Raw genomic sequence first — 19794 nt, forward strand, 5'->3', positions numbered from 1 at the left:
AATTTGATGTCAGATGTCAGGGCTCCCTTAAATCTTTGAAAGCTAAATCGTTCAGTAACAGCTTAATTTTTTCTACACATAAAAACACCGATGAGCGAATAGCAAGCATCTTTGATGTCTCAGCGGGTAGACCTTTTTATATCGTATTTAAATGAATGGAAACCAGTGGCTGCATGGAAGGGAGAAAATCAATGTAAGAATTTATGATGTGCTTCAGAAACTGGCCAGCATCGATGTAAAGCACATGCACTGCATTTACAGTATGCACAATTTGTTGCTAATGGGCTTGAACATGAAACCACTTGTATGGTCCTTGCTGCTGGATCCAGCTCCTAGACTTTCCAGAGATGTCAGATATGTTTGTTTATATCAGTAAAATTGGTTTAAGTTCATCCACAAAATATCTGTCATTCATTGACAACACCAGTGATAATACATTAATGCTGGAACAGGCTGGCACAGATCGTGATATGATCCTATTGAGAGAATGTGACTTCTAATCCCACATCCATACTGCTAAGTTTTTGTTTGAAAATTGTGCTGTCGCTGTTTTAGTTTGTAACTCTGGGTCAGCATTTTGGTCTGAACGGGCAGCTGATGAAGACAGGTTGAAAGGTTCAGGGATTATGTATTTGTTTCTTTCAATTATTTCTTTATTAATTTTCATTTTACATTTCAGACTGCATTTCAGTGGTCTGGGCAGGTGGTGGTTCATAAAAGGTTTTCCTCTGAAAAGCCTCCTTATTTTTTAGGGTGTACAGGTGCACTGTTCCAGTTGTAATTTTTGTTCAGGATTAGTTGGAATAGGTTGAATGTTGGGGGTCTTTGTTGGGTCCAGTTTCCTTTCAACGTGTCTTGAAACTCACTAAGTCCAATCAATACAGCACAATATCTCTTTCAAGAGCTCTCACTCTCAAGAATATTATGGTACCAAGTGTAATGACTGCAAATGGTTGCACAGTGTGTCTATTATGATAAGGTCAAGGACTGTCTCAAGCAGTTCTACACAACTGAGAAGTGGAGGATGAACAAAGAGAAGATACAGAGAGAGGAAGTGGCAGAATGAAGAGATGGGGAAAATAAGATGGAGAGAAAGGGAGGAGGGGTGCAGAGCAATGATGCTTCTTTGTCCTCTACTCTTTGTCGCTTACACCTCTTGGTTTTTCATGGACCATAATAACTCACGCCGCACCAGCCGACCCCCACCTGCAGCTCGCTCCAGTGTGTGCGTCCGTATGTGCGTCTTTATCTGCACGTGCAACTCAGCAGTTAACATGTTTCAATCCAACTCTGTGTGTGGATGTATGTGTCTTATGCATGGCAAGTGTGTGTGTGTGTTTGTGTGCGTGCATGCGTGCATGTTTCTGTGTGCGAGTGTGCCTGTGCGTGTGCCTGTGTAAGGGAGAGCGAGAGAGGGAGCACGCCTGGTAGGAGGTCAGCTCCATGGTGCATTCCTTCACACCCCATCAGCATCTGGATGGGAGGAGTAAGGGAGGGAAGAATGGATGGAAGGAGGAAAGGGTGTCTCAATGGGGTTTGGGAGAAGCTCTCTCACTCTCTATTCCTCTCTTTCTTTCTTTCTTTCTTTCCCTTTCACCCTCCCTCTCCTCTCCCTTGGAGAGAAAAAGATGAGTAGAGATGCTGAGGGGGGCGTCTGCCTCGGGTTTAGCCCCTCGCCCACTACATTAAATGTACAGGGTTGCCTTGGCAACGGGAACGCCGCCATGGCAACACATGTAGTATAAGGCAGGTGCTGTCGCACTGTGAAGCCATTTGTTGCAAGAGAGAGAGAGAGAGAGGGAGAGAGAGAGAGAGTGCAGAGATGGGTAGAGAGACAGAAAGAAAGAGTGAGGAAAGGGAGAGGGAGTGAGATGGGGGGAGTGAATGAGATGGGTGGGGGTGGGGTGGTAGGGAAAACAGACAGGCTGTTAGCGCAGGAAAAATATGTTATCGCCGTGGCAACGTAATGTGGCAACTCTCCATGGCAACAGCAGGTGGCTCAGGGCTGAAATTTGTGTTTTGCTTTTGCTTTTTCGTGCTGCAGCTGTGTGTGTGTGTGTGTGTGTGTGTGTGTGTGTGTGTGTGTGTGTGTGTGTGTGTGTGTGTGTGTGTGTGTGTGTGTGTGTGTGTGTGTGTCCATCTTCTTTCTGCATCTGGTGAGGTGAGAGCCACATCACAAGTGCACACGTCCAAATCCTCTCATTCAGCAGATTAGCAGAACATAAAACACGACTCACATTACAAAGGAAACTCTCCTGATGAGTGGAGACCGCTGGAAACGAATGGGTCGCTCTTTCAGAGTTCACACAGCGTAGCCAGGTGTTTTCTCTCCTGTGTGTGTTTGAGTATTTTTACATATGACCAAGATGCCCGTTGTCAGCTAACATGCTCCCTGTGTTTGAGAACAGCCTGTCTTAACACAGGGAGAAAAAGAAAGGAGCAGTCAGACGTGATGTCTAATGGGGAGCTAAAGACCACTCAACCTGGGAAAGCTCTTACATCCTCTCTCGCTCTCTCTCTCTCTCTCTCTCCATCCCCATCCTCATCCCTCCATCCCTCTCCCTTTGTCTTAAAATTATGGCTTCACCAGCAAAAGTGCGTCTCTTGTCTTCTTTTGTGTGTATGTGTGTGTGTGTGTGTGTGTATGTGTGAGTGAAAGTGTCTGTCTATGTGAGAAATGCCGTCATTACCTCCCTCATTAGTGGTGCAATGATCGCGTAAACTGAGTCCCTGGCTCTGGGCGCGTGCATGCGTGTGTGTGTGCAGCATGAGTGTGAGTGTGCACGTCTGTCTTAAACCTGCCCGGGTGAGATGAGCGTGTGTTAAATGTACGAGCGCTGATGATTTTTTTTTATGAATGTGTATGAATGGAACAGTGGCGGACAGTGGGAGGTTGTCATGAGAAATTACCCCCATGGACTACAGCAGCGAGGCTGTAATTCTCTGAGGTAATCACAGGGAATAATGGCAACAGTGGGACACCCGGGAATCTAATCACTATAATCAGAAGCACTGGCTTATGGGCTCAAATTCCTGCCTTTGCTATCTGCCTCGTGATGAAGCCCGCTGGGCCGGACGGCTGCTGCAACATGATCAAATGATTGACCAGTTTTCTGTCTCTCTTTCTCACCCCCCTCTCCTCCATCCCTTCTTCCCCCTTCTAGTCCTCCATTGTGGTCGGGGAGTCCCCTCTTCAGAAAGAACGGAGGAGTTCTCCTACAAGGTACAGTCTCACCTCTGAACATCTTTAACTGTGTGATTGTGTGTGTGTGCGTGTGTGTGTGTGTGTGATCTCCCACCTGTTTTCTCTATGTCTCTCCCCCTCTTGCTCACTGTCCCCCCATCCCACCACTTCCTCCCTCCCTCCCTCTATGGATGTGCCAACTCCAATCATCTCAATTCCAAATCCCTCTTTTTAGAAGCGCACCTTAAGAATACCAAGCACTGAGTTCTGACACTTGGCTCTGCGCCAGAGGAGGGATGCTTTTTCTATGGAGGCGTATTTGGAAGTTTAAAGAAAAAAAAAAGGAGTGATGGAGACATAGCAAGTGAGAGAGGAATAAAGAGGGGGAGAAAAATCCCAGTTTCAACTCAGACTCTTGAGGAGCAATCCCCTTGCCTCGATCCCCATTACACAACATACAGTTTCTCCCTTTTACTCTTATACACCTTCTCCCTGTATTTCCCATTGTTCCTCTCCTCCAGTCCTCCTCTTCTTCTCCCCCCGACCTCCTCCCTGGTGGCTGGACGGCAGTTTAAATGGACATTCAATCCCAATCAGGGAGCACTCCGGGAGCTCGCTGGGCTGCCGAGTCCTAAATGGAGGGGGAAATGGATACATTAGGCGTCTGCGGCGCGCCCTCCATTGCCACTGATAATGGAGTAGTAATGGTCAAGGAGCCGAGGTTGGAGAGAGTGTCTGAAAACCTGGTCTCCCTCTAGACGCACACAGTCTGAGAGTGATGCTTCTGAGAGGGTGGACAGATAGATGGACAGAGAGGGAGGCAGTCTGGAAGGCCAGCTTGGAGTGCACATGTGACAGGCCGAGATGGGAAAAGAGGAACTTTTTAAATGTGTAATGTGTTTGAAGGGAGAGAATGGCTGTGCGCGATATATTCGTCGGCAGTGGGGAGAAAGAAAGTTGTGGCAGACAGCCAGAGGCAAAGAGAAGACATAGAAGGGTGAGGGGGAGACTCCAGAGTGAGTGAGTTTGGGGCTGTTGGTGCCCTCTGTTATTACTTCCATCTCCCATTCCCTGAGCTTTCAGAGCTGCCCGCTCTGAGTTGATGTGGGCTGAAATCTGCCTCTCCCTGTGGCCCAGTACCAGCTCAGGACGAACGCAAGGCCAATGGCTGTTAGCCATTTCCTCATCCCAACCCATCACCGCACACCCACAACCCCCAAAGTTCATCATTCAGCGGCTCTAAATTATGGAGGATCTCTTCAGCCAAAGTGTTCCTGTTTTATTTAAGTTCATACCTGCCATCATATAAAGATGAACCTAATTTTAGTTGGATTAATTTAGAGCCAGTTGTACAACTTTATTAAGTCAGCAGCTGAGAAAGTGTATTCAAGCCAATTTCATTTCATTTTTTAAATTCATTATTGTACTGCTATGCTCTCCTTAATCAACCACTCTGTTATGATTGTGTCACTGCTCAAATAAAGCAAGCTTATTTTAAACCACTTCTCAAAAAGTTCAACCTTGGTCCAGCTCTGCTCCAAAAATTACTATCTCCAAGCTACCCTTTGTAACCAGACATTTAGGAAAACCCTCTCTGAATGGAGCCTCATTGTTTCTGTCGGCAGTTTCCTCATCTAAAACGCTTCTTTGTGACGCCCCAAGGTTCAGTCCTTGGTCCTATTCTGTTGGACTTGTACATGCTTGTGTGCACAGTTAATAGGGCACTTTAAAGGTATCTGCTATCACTGTTCGGTGGATGATATTCAATTATATGTCTCATTCAAACCTCAAAACACAGCCAAATTGTCAGTTTTAATTAACTGCAATAAAGACTGAATGGCAGCTAATTTCTTTCAGCTAAATGCTGAAAAAGACAGAGATCTCCTAATATCTGCCGCTCTTGGTGCTGTCACTAAAATAATGGATGGTCTCGGGTCCCTCAAACATAAGAAATCTAGGTGTTAATATGGATCAGTAAAGTCATAGAAAATGTGGCAAAATGTATGCAAACTCCATAAAAGAAGAGAAATTTCAGAATGTAATTTATATCCAACCACCAAGGAGAATAGAGCATAACAGCGACCATCCACTTTATGAAAAACATTTCTCATTCATTTCTCTCTCTCGAAAATCATTCTACAAAGAGTTTCAAACTGGAACCAGAAGGTAAATTAAGAGTGTACGTTATTATTTCAAGAGTGAAGAGACTATGCATCCCATAAACCATTGCAAATGATCACTTTTCCACAGCTTCTTGAATTTTAAATTGATGAAAATAAAGTCTCTGAAGTGTGTTCAGTGTGTGTTGTTACACTGAACGATCGGATTGTAGCTGATAGTAGCCGTCATGATTTTTACAATTGTGGTTGACATTTTTGTGGTAACGAGCTCCACCAGTCGGCGATGTCACTATTAGGGGATTGTGGGTAGTTTAGAACTTCTCCTTGATATCGTGCATTAAACACTTTTTTCTCAAAACATATCATGATTAATATACAGGCTTGTGGCTTCTATAGAAGCATTTAACATTGTTTCACAATCATTTGTGGGAAGTCTACATTGGATGGTTACATCATTATGGCTGATAATCAAAATCTCACGTCAGAAAATGAAATAGGATTTTTACTTCCAGAACGACGCTGTTGAGCTCAATAGCTGCTGGTGGGCATTTAGTCTGATAGGATCCATATAGCAATGTTTAGAAGTCTTATTTTGTTACAGTCTTTCGGTGTTGCTTTTATTTTGTGTTCTCCCTCCTGGAAGTCAGAGCACATGTCAGCCAGCCAACCACTTAAACACTCAGGCTAGAGTGTCAGATCGACAAGCCAGTTAGACGTCCAGTTCAACTGCCAGCAACTTCAGCCCACCAGCAATCCAGTCAGTCAGCCAGTCAGACAACATTAGCATGCGTCCTGCCCTCAGACTCTGTGCTCACTTTAAAACACGGCAGCACAAGCAGCCCGATAGACAGGAGGAGGAGAGGAGGGGGGGTGTTTTGTCAGAGCAAGAGGCCATTTTCAAACAGTTGCATTCTCAGGGTTTGCTGGAAGTGACCTTTGAACCCTAGGACTCCTCGTGCGAGTTCAGCGAGCATGTGCGTCTTTGTGTGCACTCGGTGTCTGTCTGCTCTGCTGCGGAGAGCGCAGCCTGCAGGGGCCATGTGGAACTCATTTAACGGGATGAGACAGAGGAGGCTGAGTGCGTCTACAGCGCAACGAGAGCGGGAGAAGGGAGGGAGGCTGAGGGCTGCACTCGCCCTGGAAAACAGGCAGGCAGGCGAAGAAGTAGGAAGCAGACAGAAAAGGCAGAGCAGCTGACCAGACGTAGGAAAAAAGACAAACTAGAGGATATTTTCTCTCCAGGAAAAAAGGCAGAGGTGCAGAAAGACACTTCTTTTTTGTTTTTACATTTGTCTTCCTCAGCACAACCTTCTGTCTGCCAACAAGCCAAGTGTGTTTGTGTTTTTTTTATATTTAGCTTTGAGCTTGTAAAATGTTTCTCTCAATCCATATCACAGTTTCGTCAGGACAGGCTCTGGGAGCGCTGCCTGCTCTTTCCCAGCTTAGTTCGTCACTTCGTCTCTCCAGCATATGTCGCTGCTTTTTACCTGCAGAGACAGCGTGCATGCTCAGCTGGAGATATGAGTCACCACTATACATAGAATGACAGTGAGATTGATAGAGAGGGAAAGAAATCAACAGGAGGGGACGGAATTAGAAAGACAAAGAGAGGCGTTTGCTGAGGATTTCAAACGGCAAAGCGAGGAGGTGAAGATACAGAACACACACACTAATGCGTGAGAAGAGAGTCGTCTGTGCTCGTGCTTGGGAGGTGTGTGTATGTGTGTATCTAGGGTAAACACTGGTGGTCAGGAGTGTGTGGTTGAGCTATGAGAGGCCATGTCAAACAGAGCTTGGTATTTCCTTTCCCCCCTTCTTTCTCTCTCTCCTTCTCTCTATCACTTTCTCTGCTGATGCATGATCTACCACTCTGTGGCATGTGGAAGGGGAGCCGTTGCTATGGCAACCCGAAGCCTGACTGGAGCGAGAGGTGGGGAAGGAGGGGTGGGTGCGTGTCAACCCGGGGAGACCTAATGCACTGCCCACACAGACACACACACACACACACAGACAGACACGCGCACACAACTACGCAACGAGTGATCAAGATTACAAAAGAGAGTCTGTGCGGCGACTTACTTATAAGGTTATGGAGAGCAGAGCTGGAGATATCAGGGGCAGAGCCACACTAACTGGAGTCAATAAGATTACACTGCTGGCCGCGGGAAAAAAAGAGAAACACACCAACAATGACGAACGATGAACACGACCTATCATAAGTCATTTCTGTGTGTTACTGCGAGAACCAAACATACATGTGGGATTGTTTTCTGGAGCATCTCGTCATGACAACATGTATGTTTTAATGAGCCTATGGTTCTTAGGGAGAATTGAATTTCTCCTCAAAGCATCGGTCATAGATTTATGACAATGGGGGGGGCTTGGTCTACATTATATTGATGCTGCGGCAAAGATTTTTAGCGTTTGCACCTTAACTAACAAACGCTCCTGCAGCAGACAAAGCAAACAGCAGGTCATCATTTGTGAAATGCAAACTGACCCTGGAGATGAAAATGACAGCTGTTTTAGTGAGCTGGGATGGCTGTGGTGAGCAGCCAGCCCTGAGTAATGAGAGCTGTGTTGGCTGACACACAGTACACACAGACTCTTCTTCTCTTTTCCTTCTCTTTTCTTCTCCTCTATTCTCTTCTCTTCTTCTCTCAGAGGCAGGAGTTTGACCTTGCTGAGTCTGAGGCTGCATAAGACAGATTTTTTTAGAGGTTTTGGATGTTTGTTTTCATTCTTAAGTATTTTTTCTTCTCAACCTGTTCAGAAAAAAAAATGTTTTTGGGAAATGTGCTTGTCCCCTTTCTTGTTGAGAAGTAGACATCTGTTCTGTAAAAGTCTGGGTGGCTGTGGCTAAGGAGTTTGAGAGGGTCGTCAATGGACCTGAAGGTCAGTGGTTCGAACAGTAGCACCTCCAGTCTGCAATCTGAAGTGTCCTTGGACAAGATACTAAACCTCAAATTACCACCTAGTGTGTGAGTGATGCCTGACAGAAAGAGTGCTGTATGAGGTGGGAAGTTAGTCACTGAGACCTGCTTTTAGGACCGTGCTGTAAAAGTTTGATTCTGCTGTAAAGTTGGACATTTTAACATATGCACCTATGGAGATTGACTCGTTTTGGGGTTAGGGATTTGGAGTCAGCTTCAAGTGGCCATTTAGTGAACTGCAGCTTTAGGCACTTAGGCGTCAGCTCCATCCCTTTCTTGCTGAAAACGAGGGAAACATTTACATCAGCAGCGTTTAGAAACTTCTCTGTTGCAGCGTCTCTAAAACTCCAGCTTCATATTTGGTATACATGTAAAAGGAGGGCAATCATTCTTATCATTATTGTATTTCTCAAGATGTATTGCAAATGTATTAATATTCAAAACCTGAATACCAGTACAGTTTATAGAACCTGCACTGACAGTGACAGCAGCTTTAAGCCTAGCGTCCAGCAGGGATCAGGGGCGTTTGTAACCTGTGATCTTTGGCTCTCCCCGCAGATTCTGAAATGTCCTCCAGTGCCAGCTTTAGGTGGTACACTCGAGGACGTTCAAGGATTTGTTGCAAAGCCAGTCTGTTATCCTGGTAGTGTGGTACAGGCCGTTGTGTTGACAGGAGGTAGATTTTTGCCTCCATTCTGTAGTGTTTTCTTCGAGGACTCTTCTTTTTGGCTCTGTTTGTATGACGGTGCCAACATCGTGCTGCAGTACGGTGACTCCAGGTGATAGCCTGGTAATAAGCAGCACCTGGTTCTTGCAAGTTGATTCGCCCGCATGGCTTTCAGGGCTGAGAATTCAATTTTTGTCTCGTTAGGTCGGAGAAAGCACTATTTGGTAAACTCCAGGTGGGCTGGCCATATGCTTGTTTATTCAGAGGAGTAAAATGGCACTTAGATGGAGTGCTGTAGAGACGGCTGTCCTTCTGGCAGGTTTTTAACTTTTTTCTTTTTTTTTTTTATTGAATGGCCATGTCCTCCTCCCTGAACTAGGTCTTTCCTGTCTGGTTTCTGTTGACCAAAGCCTCGGGTACTTCCAAAAACTTCTTCCACTTAATTTTTGACTCTGTGCTCTTGGAAACTTTGAATCTAACTAGTTTTCGCAAACCTATGTCTGCATCTACATCTCAGCACAGACCTCGACTGAGGTTCTGTTGAACTTTTTTCTTCACAACAAACTGGGGATGGAGGCAGATAACTATCTATAGTTCAGCTTGAACTCAAAGGGGCACTAAAAGGGAAATTATGCATCTAGGCAGAATTGAACAAATATAATTAATTGTCAGAAGCAAATTTCATAATTGATTAAAACATTGAGCAAAATGCCACAAGTTCTACAGTTCCAGCGATGGAAATATTTATATTCCTATGATGTGAATATTATAGATTTCTTAGTTCTCTATTAAACCAAATACTTTTGGAGACTCTTTGTTGAAGAAAAAAAACAAGAGGACCAATTTATAAGAGCGTTTGTAAATTGTGATGGGAAATTCTGAATGTTTTCTGTCACTTTATGGCCGAAGTGTCACCATCCGACATCCAGCAAATGGACTGCACTGCCTTTTAAGTTTATAAATATAAAAACCTTTCCAAAGCCTTATTTTCTCTGTGAATTTGAATTTATGTATCTGGATTGCCTTAAAAGTACCTTTAATTTGTATTTAACACGACAAATGTGTCACTGATGGTGAATCTAATAGTCTGTGTGGTGTCCACCTCTGAGCTCCAGCTGCCTGCTGCTCAGTCCACAGCATCAGAGACGTTGGATTTAGCCGAGCCCAGCGGTCGTTGGTAATTGAATGACTCGCAGCGGCCTTAACTCATTTATGACGCTTTGTTGCTCAATTTAACCTTGCCTTGCTCATCAATATTGCCCTGTTGGCCTCCTCAGACGGTCAGTGAATGCTCACCGAGCTGCTGCCGAGTCCCTTTCAGGTCCAAAAAGATTTAGGAGGTGCTCCCTCTGTACTTTTCCCTCAGTCCTTACGATAAACTTTGGATCAATCTGTTTTAATATTTCTCATAAGTAACTTTATCTTCTGCTCTCACTTATAGTTCCTCGTGGTGTGATCCAAAATGGCGCCCGCGTCAGGAGCCAGGCCCTCTTCCCTGTGATCAGACCCCTACCTTTAAGCCCTGTGGGGAGCAGAACCTCGGCCATAAGGTGGGTAAACATTGCTGCTGTTACCTTCAACCATGTAATTAATGTCAGTCAGGTCTTTCCCTGCTCAAACACATTCCCTTGCAGACACACACAGACACGCCCTCACACACATGCACAAATACAGTAGCCTCCAAACAAATACAACACCACCACACCTACAAAAACCAGACCTCGTGCTGAAATTTTCCACTGATAGTTTACATAATTACAACTTTATTGTGCTCAAACGTCAGAGACGTTCACTTACTCCCCGCTGGGCAGAACATTTCGTCCAGGTGTGTTTATATAACGGTCTCAGACACACACACACACAGGTTTATCAGTGGGAGAGGCCTTGCGATTCAAAAGACATTCGGGAACATGCATGGACATGCACATCCATCATAGGAGCATAAGAGTATGATGGTCTGCACCACAGAATTAATGAATTAAACATACCCAAAGGCTCACTAAAGGTATGCAGTGAATATTTGATCACTGTAAGGGGTGCATGTTTTTCTTATAAGATATTAATATGCTAACCCTCTCATTCTGTAGGGAGAAAATGTCCAGGGGACAGGGCACGCTGCTGAAGCTGCTTTTGATTTATTGGTTGTCTGAATACACCCCTGTCCTTTAATGCCGTACAGAGAGGGTGTCTCCTGAATCACAGAGCAAAATATGTGTTGCAACATAATGTATGAGGTGGACAGTGGTCCAATGGCTTTGCTGCAGGATCGTCACTCTGCGGTGATCTGACTTTAGAGCTTGCAAGGTCCTTTATTTGCTGAGCAAATTCCACAACCTCAGGGAGCAGGAGAGCTGTTCAAAATGCTCTGTATGGTTTGAAAAATGCAAAGGTGGCAACCTGAAAATGAGTCTGCTCGTTTCTAAAGGGAAGGCTGACTCTTTGTGGAGATACAAGGTTTTAATCTGACCTGAGAAATATGCACAGCACATTAGGCCCAAGGGTGCTATTTGAGGGTGATGGATTATCAGCAGATTTTTTTTCTTGCTTTGCAGAGCAAAGTGGGGCAGCGTCATTGGAGTGAGGAGTATACAGGCAGGCAGGCCACCTGCCTACAGTGTGACAGCAGGAGTAACAATATTCTCTCCCGCTCTGTCTCCTTGCTTCATACAGATCATCCCTTGGAGATTATCTAAGCCGAGGACAGGACAGCCCATCCTGCTACTCTCCTCCGCCCTGCAGTGAGGACCTCCAGGATGACCACACTTACAGCACCGCAAAATCCCCCAGCAGGCTGTGCTCCTCCCAGGTCGCGGACCCTTGCTGCCCTCTGGACGACGACGACATCATCGCCGTGGAGATCCAATCGGACGTCAAAACCGAGCCCCGGGAGATCCCACTGGATTCTCACGTCACCACTGCCGCCGCTGCCTACATTTCCCAGCAGCCCCTGCGCGGACAGAGACGTAGCTCGGGGTCGGGAGCTGGGACTCTGGCAGGGAGCAGTTTGCCCTGGACCAAAAACCGAGCGCGGGGCATTAGCGACACACTGCCGCTGAAAAAACGGCGCGCGGCGGCGGTGGAGAAGCCACCGGAGAGCGACGACGAGGAGATGAAGGAGGCGGCAGGGTCGCTGCTTCACCTGGCGGGGGTCAGAGCCTGCCTCAACAACATCACAAATCGCACCGCTAAGGGCCAGAAGGAGCAGAAAGAGGCCCTGAGAAACTAAGACACACACATAGAACAAATACATAGTCATGCAAACACACAGACGCTATACAGCTCAGAGCACGCACACACATTAACACACACACACACACACACATACAACAATAGGTCAACAGGTAAAGTTACTACAGCATTAGTCTCAATGGACACTTCTCATCTCCCTCTATCTATCTGCAGGGCATTAGGTGAATCCTACTTATTTGTGGCAATATCAAAAATCTATGTTTTCCTACATGTTCAGCAACACTAACATCGATGGGTATTTCTCATGTGTCTTTGTTGTTTTGTTGTTTAAAAAGGGGATGAAAGCCATAAAAAAAGCATGTGTTGTCACTAATTTGGAAAAGTCGAACCCGACTCAACTGAATCACATTGAGGGAGCGTACAAGCACGCGAGCGGAAGATGGCTGTTTGTCTTACCTGTTTGTTTCTATGTGAATCTGTAGCAATCTTGCAGTGATGCCGGCGAGGACGGCAGGGCCCACGAGACGAGCCTGTTTAAGGAGATGCGGAGCCCTCGCTCTCTCTGGGCGGCCCGCCGGCATCACTCTCCTACATCCACGAGCACAAATGTGAGACTGTGCCAAAGATAAGCGACCAGGTTGCTTCATGTAGCCGCTACGACAGCTGACAAAAAAAAAAGAAGAAGGCATAGTAGTAAATAAGAGCTAAAGAGAATGACCTTAAGTGTCAAAATAATTGTAAAACCCAATGTGATATATATTCATGCACTTAAGATTATTTTACGCCACTTATAATAAAAGCATCATGGGTTAAGACATGGTTTATTTCAAGAGCACTCATAGTATTTAAGAATAGATATATTAAAATAAAAAAATGGTCATGTTTATCACCATAGAGATGGATAGTGTGCCGGGTCTGAGGCAATATCTCCTTCATTTTGTTGTTGTTGTTGCATAATGTAAACGTCCCTGAAACCTCCCCAGTACTTCTGTCCATAGACGTAGACACCTGGTATAGATATCATAGCTACCAGTAGCTGCCACACCTTCCTCTTCATTTGACAATGTCAAAGAACTATATACATGAACTGTGGGTTATAGATTTCTGTTTGTGTCTGTTTACCCTCACTCTACCCTCATAAAGATATAAGCAATTTGTCCCGCGCGGACAACTCTGTAAAAAGGTTAGAAAATATTTTATTTTTTTCCTTTCTTAATTGAAGCAATTTGACCTGCAGGACTTTCTCAGTTATATTGCATGGGTGCTTGTAAATAAGATAAAAAGCAAATCTTTTTTATTCAAAGAACATGTAAGATAAACGATGTATTTAGCATGAAGCATGACTTATTTTCATATAAACCTTGATCCTAGAGGAAAGAAAAAAAGTTTTGCCGCCAATTCTTATACCCGTGGTTATATTGGAGTTTTTTTTGTTTGTTTTGTTTTTTTCTTTTTAATCGTTTGGGTTCTTTTTGTTTTTTCTGAGCAGGCTTTCAAAGACACATCTTCAGGGAGGGATGTGGGAGATCACCTTGCAATTAGAGGCCCATGGGTGCCACCTCTGGGCCTTGGGTTCAGGCTCTGTAGGCCAGCTGTATCACCTCTTATGGGTGGGCTTCCATCTTCTTCTGCCTGTACAGTGACTTTTTTTTTGTAGGTGTTCATTGTTAACCCCAGTGTTATTTCAGAACACGTCTGTAGAGTGTGTGAGTTTGTGTGCCCAGGAACACACACCCTTTAACATTGTGCCTGCCTGCCTGCCTGCCCTCAGTCCCGCGGTTGTCATATCTCGGACATGTTTTGACAGAACGTTACTTGTCTTTATTTATAACATTATTGTTGGGTTTATTTTCCCCTGTGTGTAAATGTACACGTGTCCTTCTTTCCCATCAGCTTTGTTCAGTGTAAATGTTTGGACCAGATGGGCAAAGGAAACTTTGTAGGTTTCCAGAAAGAACCATGTCTCCATAAAGGCTACCTGAGAGTAGAGAAGAAAAGGAAGAGGAATGTAGGAGAGGGCAGACACAGTTAAGGTTGTTTTATCATTTACCTACAGTATTTTTGACCCTTTGATTAAAGGTATTACTTGTGGATGTGAAGCTTGCAAACAGTCCATTGCATATTTACCTCCAGAGCCCAGTCTGGAGATTTGAGTTTTTCTTTTTAACATTTTTCCACTCTACAACCTGTGCAGTAGTGAGCTTTGACATCTGTTGCATCAGAAGTGTCGCTGCCATTGTTGGATGCTCTCTCCCTAAATCTGCAAAGCATTAAAGTATTAATCTTCCCTCACTTGCAGAGATGCATATAAAAAAAAGCAGCTTTGTCTGAGTTTGGAGTGTAGCAGCAGAGTCACACAAGGTTTCGTTTAAGCTGAACAGACGCTCAGAGATCGTCAGTGAGCCGAGCAGGCAAAGAAATGCATGTCCCATCCACTGGTACAGTCCTCCGCCACCTGTAGCATGCATCACTGGCTTTGTATTTTGTATGGTGTCCATGCCGGCATATAAAAAAATAGGCTAAAAGGAGACACTGTCAGTGTTCTTGTTGTGTGCCATCCGTCTCTCGTCTCATATCTGTCTGAGTGCTCCCGCGACCCAGGTCAAGCACTCTGCTATATTTGCAGTAATAATCCACTATTGTGGTGACTAATAACGTGTTCAGTTGGCAAGAGGCATGTCGAGGGGAGAATGTGTTGCTTTAGCAACAACATTTTTTTGCCCCTCTGACTCACTCTGTGACATGCAGGAAAGATGAACCCCTGACCTGCACGTCCCGGAAAAACAAGGCATGAAATAAACCTGAGACATTTTAAAGCAAAAGGAAATACACTTCACTGCCTGAAAAGCCCCGGAAACAAGTGTTTCTTTCAAACCTGCCAAACATATAGTGAGACACTCTCAAACACGGAGCTGCCATTTATTATTTGTTAATGTTTTATGCACATTCTCATGTTCTGTTGTGTTTCCTCTCTGACAAAATGATCTACAATACTGCCATTATTTTCTGTGACTGTCTGAGCTGAATATTGGAAAGCCATAGGTTAGGGATGTCAAAATGCAAAACTGTTATTGATCTGTGAGATGTGATGCAGAGTACGCCCAGGTGTTTTTTTTTTATTTTGTTTATTTTATTTTATCAGTAAATGTTCAATTCTCTCCTTATTGTGCAATCATATTGCCAAAGAATGATTTCAAGACCTATTTCATCACTACATGTAAATATCAACGTTGTCCAATACCGTGGCAAAAAATATATAAATGTTGTTTTATTTTGTTTTCCATTTTCTGAAAAACTACAATGATGTTTATGTGATGTATTGTCTTCCAGTTGGTTGCAATAATAAAAAAATACAAGTTGCAGAAGATTAGTTTGGCTGTTCTGTTCTGAAGATCAAAGAAAGATCAGAGGCAAACATTTTAAATCAAAAAAAGTATTTGATATGACCTCACAAATGCAGCATATTATTGTATTATACATTAAATACAGCAAAGCCCCCTCTGCCTTTGAGCACTTCATTGTGCAGCACTAACACACTAACTGCCAGCGTTGTGAGACTGGAGACTGTGATTTGCTCTCGAGACTGACCCCAATAATTAACCTCACACATTCCCATCAACATGGGTCTTATCATAACCATGCCTCTTCCGCCAGTTAATTATTCATTTACTTCCTCTAATCATTTAAGTTCAATACTTCTGATTAAAGTCAAACTCTGCACCCCTCCTTCTCCCCTTCAGGGAAAGAAGTAGAAGAGTTAAGTGCACCAAAGAGTTCCTCAATGTCTTATCAATCCGAGCTGTGCCATTTTGGAGCCGTGTGGCAGTGGAAGCCCATTCATAATTGAAGCTGAGACAGGCTTAATCTCGAGCCAGTGCCTCCCTGTGCAGCGCGCTCCCACCACCAACACAACTGGAGCCGTGGCAGCTCCTCTGTTGCTATGCAACTACAGCAAAGAAAGAAGGGGGGTGAGAAAAAAGTGTGCCTTCTCTAGATCTTTAGAGGGCATCACACTACTCAGTAACACAGAGACAGTCTCAAAGGTAAAAGGCAACATGCTGGGGATAACACTGCTGCACGTTTCATCTCATAGTTTGATAGACACAATCATCTTCTCCACTTTTTCACACAAATCGATTAAGGGGAAAAAAGAAAAGCATATTCCCATCAGTCTCAGGTACAGGCCTCTAACTTCAGCCCAGTGAAAAAAATCTATTGAAACCAATGGTTGTGACATTCCACTGTAAAGGAGCCGCACCAATGTGCTAAGTGGATTGATGCACACAGCGCTGTGTGTTCCCCGGTCTATATCATCCATATCCACAGAATGACCAGCGAGGCAAGTTTCCATGGAGACAGAAGTGGAGGTAACATCCTCTTGTCAGTTCTCATTTGTTGCAAAGCTTTATTGTTTTTTTGGAAACGTTTCCCCTGGTAGTCGGGGCTGGTGTGTTTCTGATGAGGCAGACAAGACCTATAGATACAGCTTGTCCAAAGATTCACTCCAATCCACCCCTATTGAATTACATGTGGAATAGTTGCACACTGCACAAAGTGAGTGGTGTGTGCATGTGCATGTGTGTGTGTGTGTGTGTGTGTGTGTGTGTGAGGTGTGAGCTCATGCCTGGAATGTAGTGTGATCACACTCTAGTGGCAGCATGATGGTGCTACATTAAACGTGCATTAAAAATCAAAGGTACCTGTTATATTGGAGAAATTTCATATAAATAAGAATAAAATTATTGTCATAAAAATCAATCGCTCCACCTTTGGATCCTGTTTGTAGCTCCAAGTTTCATCAAAATCAGACAACTCATCTGGTTGAAATGAAACTTTTTTTATAGCGAAAACTCCCATCAGGCCATTGATCCAATCAATACTTATCCTGTGAGGGCCGCAGGAGCCCAGCTGACATGACAAACAACGCTCACACACTCTGATCCTTTACCTTTCCACTCATACAATCACAGAGGTCCAAAGGTCCAGATTGAAGCATGAAGGAGATTAGGCCTGTGCTGTAGTTTGCCTCTTAACTGTGGAAAAGTCAAGTTAGAACTTGATTTAAAACTTTCGTGTTACCCCATTAGTATTCTCTGGAATATAAATCAGGTTGAGAGTTTTATTTGTGAGTTTTTCTTATTTTACTCTATTGTTCTTTGTGTTGCTGTCTTGGTTGTGTGTTATGTGTAATAATGTAATATTTGTATTTATCCCCCCCCCCCCTCATTTACAGCCCTGTCGTCAATACCTTGCTTTTAAAAATGCTTTATAAATGAACTGACTTTTTAATTTAATGTTTGATCAAGCTTACTTCAATCTGTGTGCCTTTGAACTGTAGCAGGAAGCTGGAGTAGCTGGAGCAATCCCACTCAGACATGGGGATAGATGCAAAGTCCACACAGAAAGACCCGGGCCGAACTGGGATTTGAAATCAAGAGCTGACACTGTGAACCACTGCTCCACTGTGCCACTGTGCTGATAGGGCCAATCAATGTAAAACAGATGTAAAACAAGTTGCTCGAAGCATTGTTCAAATCCATGGTGTATCGTGCAGCCCCATTGGGGAAATAATTGTTCAGACCCTAGATTTACTACATTGCTAGAAAGAATTCTGCATTCAAAGCTTGAATAAGGTAGAGAAATATCTGCTACTGACTACTGTCACTATTATATATCATATACTTGAATTATCAGTATTGATGCCTACATTTACACTCGCTGAGCACTTTATTAGGAGCAACATATTGGGTAGTTATTTTCCTGTGATTGATGCTTTGGACGCTAAATTCTGACCCAACCATCTGCAGCCTCAGCAGGAATCAAGACTCATCAGACCATGATACATATTTCCACTCTTTAGCTGTCCAGATTCGGTGAGTCTGTTCATGGCTGACAGGAAGGAAACTGGAAGTTGTCTTCTTTCCGCTATCTTCAACAAGGTGTTTCCATCCACAGAACATCCCGAGTAAACACCTATCAAGGGCATTTCCATTTTTGGGTCATACTAAGTTATTGAACCAGTGGCAGGGGCCATAAAAGGGCCACAATACAATATATATGTCCCACATCCTTGTCCTACACACAGAAAAAGTCTAGTTGGGTGGTATTTTGCTATGTCTGTTATTCCAATGCAGGCCAGATTTAAAACCTGGACATTTCGAGTGATTTTTCTTTTAGTGTGTTTTCAGTATCTTGTGTCATATTAGTAATCTGCTCTGCAATGGTAATTTAAAACAAAACTGACACTTTGGAAAGAATTTAAGCTTTTCTGGTTCAAGCAGCTCATCTCTGCCAACAAGGCTCCTTCACTTATTCTCCTTCTGAATTAGGTTTTAACTTCTTAGCCATTAGCTCGCTCGCCACAAAACATGCCTGCTTAACATTTCTCCGTCCGAATGTGGTGTAAAGAAAACTGCTTGTTGGGAACACACACTCTGTTGGAGAAAGTTTACTTTAATTATGACCTCTTGTCCTTGTAAGTCATCCAGTTAATACTAAGATTTCCAGCTGTGATGACGTCTGACATTGTTTGTGTGACACCTACCTAAGAACCATAGGTACGCTGGGTTGTCTTTAAAATTTTAAATTGTTTATCTGTTTCTCTTGCAATGACACGTGTTTGTACGCGATGACATATGAGCTACACGTGTTTTCTTCACCATGACTGTGACCACTCAGGAAGTCAGTCAGAAGGGACCACCCTGAAGGACTGTTATGTTTTCACTGTAGAAAAAAATAATGGCTTTCTTGGGATTGTTTTTGTATTTCAGTTTTGCTTTTTGGATTTATGAATTGTCTCCTGGGCTCTCATGCCCCTGTCACAGTCCCTGGGATCATATTTTTCTCATTTTGATGTTTGATGTTACCTGATGCTCCTGACCTGTGTTTACATGACACAACACGTGACTGGGTAACTGGATAACTGTATGAATATGATACACAGGGAAGGGCTGTACCATGTAATTACTATTTAAATATTGTACAGTTCAATTTAACAACTTATTAAACTGAGGTTCAATCTATAAAAATATAGCAAGTTTTTCTTGCACTGGTCAGGCCTCTGGAGTAACAATACCATTTCCTGATAATAGTAATACATTACTATTGTTATTCATTCATTCATTTCATTTATTTCAACACTTAACTTAAACTTAGTTTAATCTACATATTCAAAAGGGAGTGAGATGAAGTACAAACTGATTTAATCTGAGCCCTTCTCCATAAGACATGAATTAATAATTATCTTATACTTAACCAGCTTCCTATACATCTATAAATATGTTGCTTACCTGTGCTCTATATTGTATATAATGTACAAAAAATATATTTAATGATATAATATAAATAATAAGTTATATCTATCTATTTATACATATATAGAAACTCAATTATTATTATATTGCTATAATAGTAATACATAATAATAATACACATTATAATAGTATAAATAATTGCTTTTTGATTCTTTAATTACTTTTGTATAATACGTTAAAATATTAATAATGATAATAACAACACTAGGAATAATATGTTCTTGTTCATTTTAACAATTCATTACTAATAACCAACTCATTAATATCTGTGCACATCTATTTACGACGGATTTAGACGACATTTCCCAGCCTCCCCTGCGCTGATGAGTCACCGCTCTCCTCCAGAAGTCTCGCGGTACTTGCAGTGTGACCCTGCCCTATGTCTCGC

The 19794-nt window shown here is 43.4% G+C and overlaps 1 protein-coding gene across 6 annotated transcripts in view; it reads left to right on the top strand.

Moving 5' to 3' along the window:
- ches1 (checkpoint suppressor 1) overlaps window positions 1–15458 on the top strand; it is a 151231-nt gene extending 135773 nt beyond the window's left edge. For all 6 annotated transcript variants that reach the window (XM_069514841.1, XM_069514844.1, XM_069514842.1 and 3 more), the window contains 3 exons: window positions 3165–3223; window positions 10346–10454; window positions 11575–15458. In XM_069514841.1, coding sequence (XP_069370942.1) covers window positions 3165–3223; window positions 10346–10454; window positions 11575–12130 — 724 coding nt within the window. In that variant the 3' untranslated portion in view covers window positions 12131–15458. The remainder of the gene's footprint in view (window positions 1–3164; window positions 3224–10345; window positions 10455–11574) is intronic.
- Window positions 15459–19794: the final 4336 nt, after the last annotated feature.

The sequence above is a fragment of the Paralichthys olivaceus genome, chromosome 19 (assembly GCF_024713975.1).
Source record: "Paralichthys olivaceus isolate ysfri-2021 chromosome 19, ASM2471397v2, whole genome shotgun sequence".
Taxonomy (NCBI): Eukaryota; Metazoa; Chordata; class Actinopteri; order Pleuronectiformes; family Paralichthyidae; genus Paralichthys; species Paralichthys olivaceus.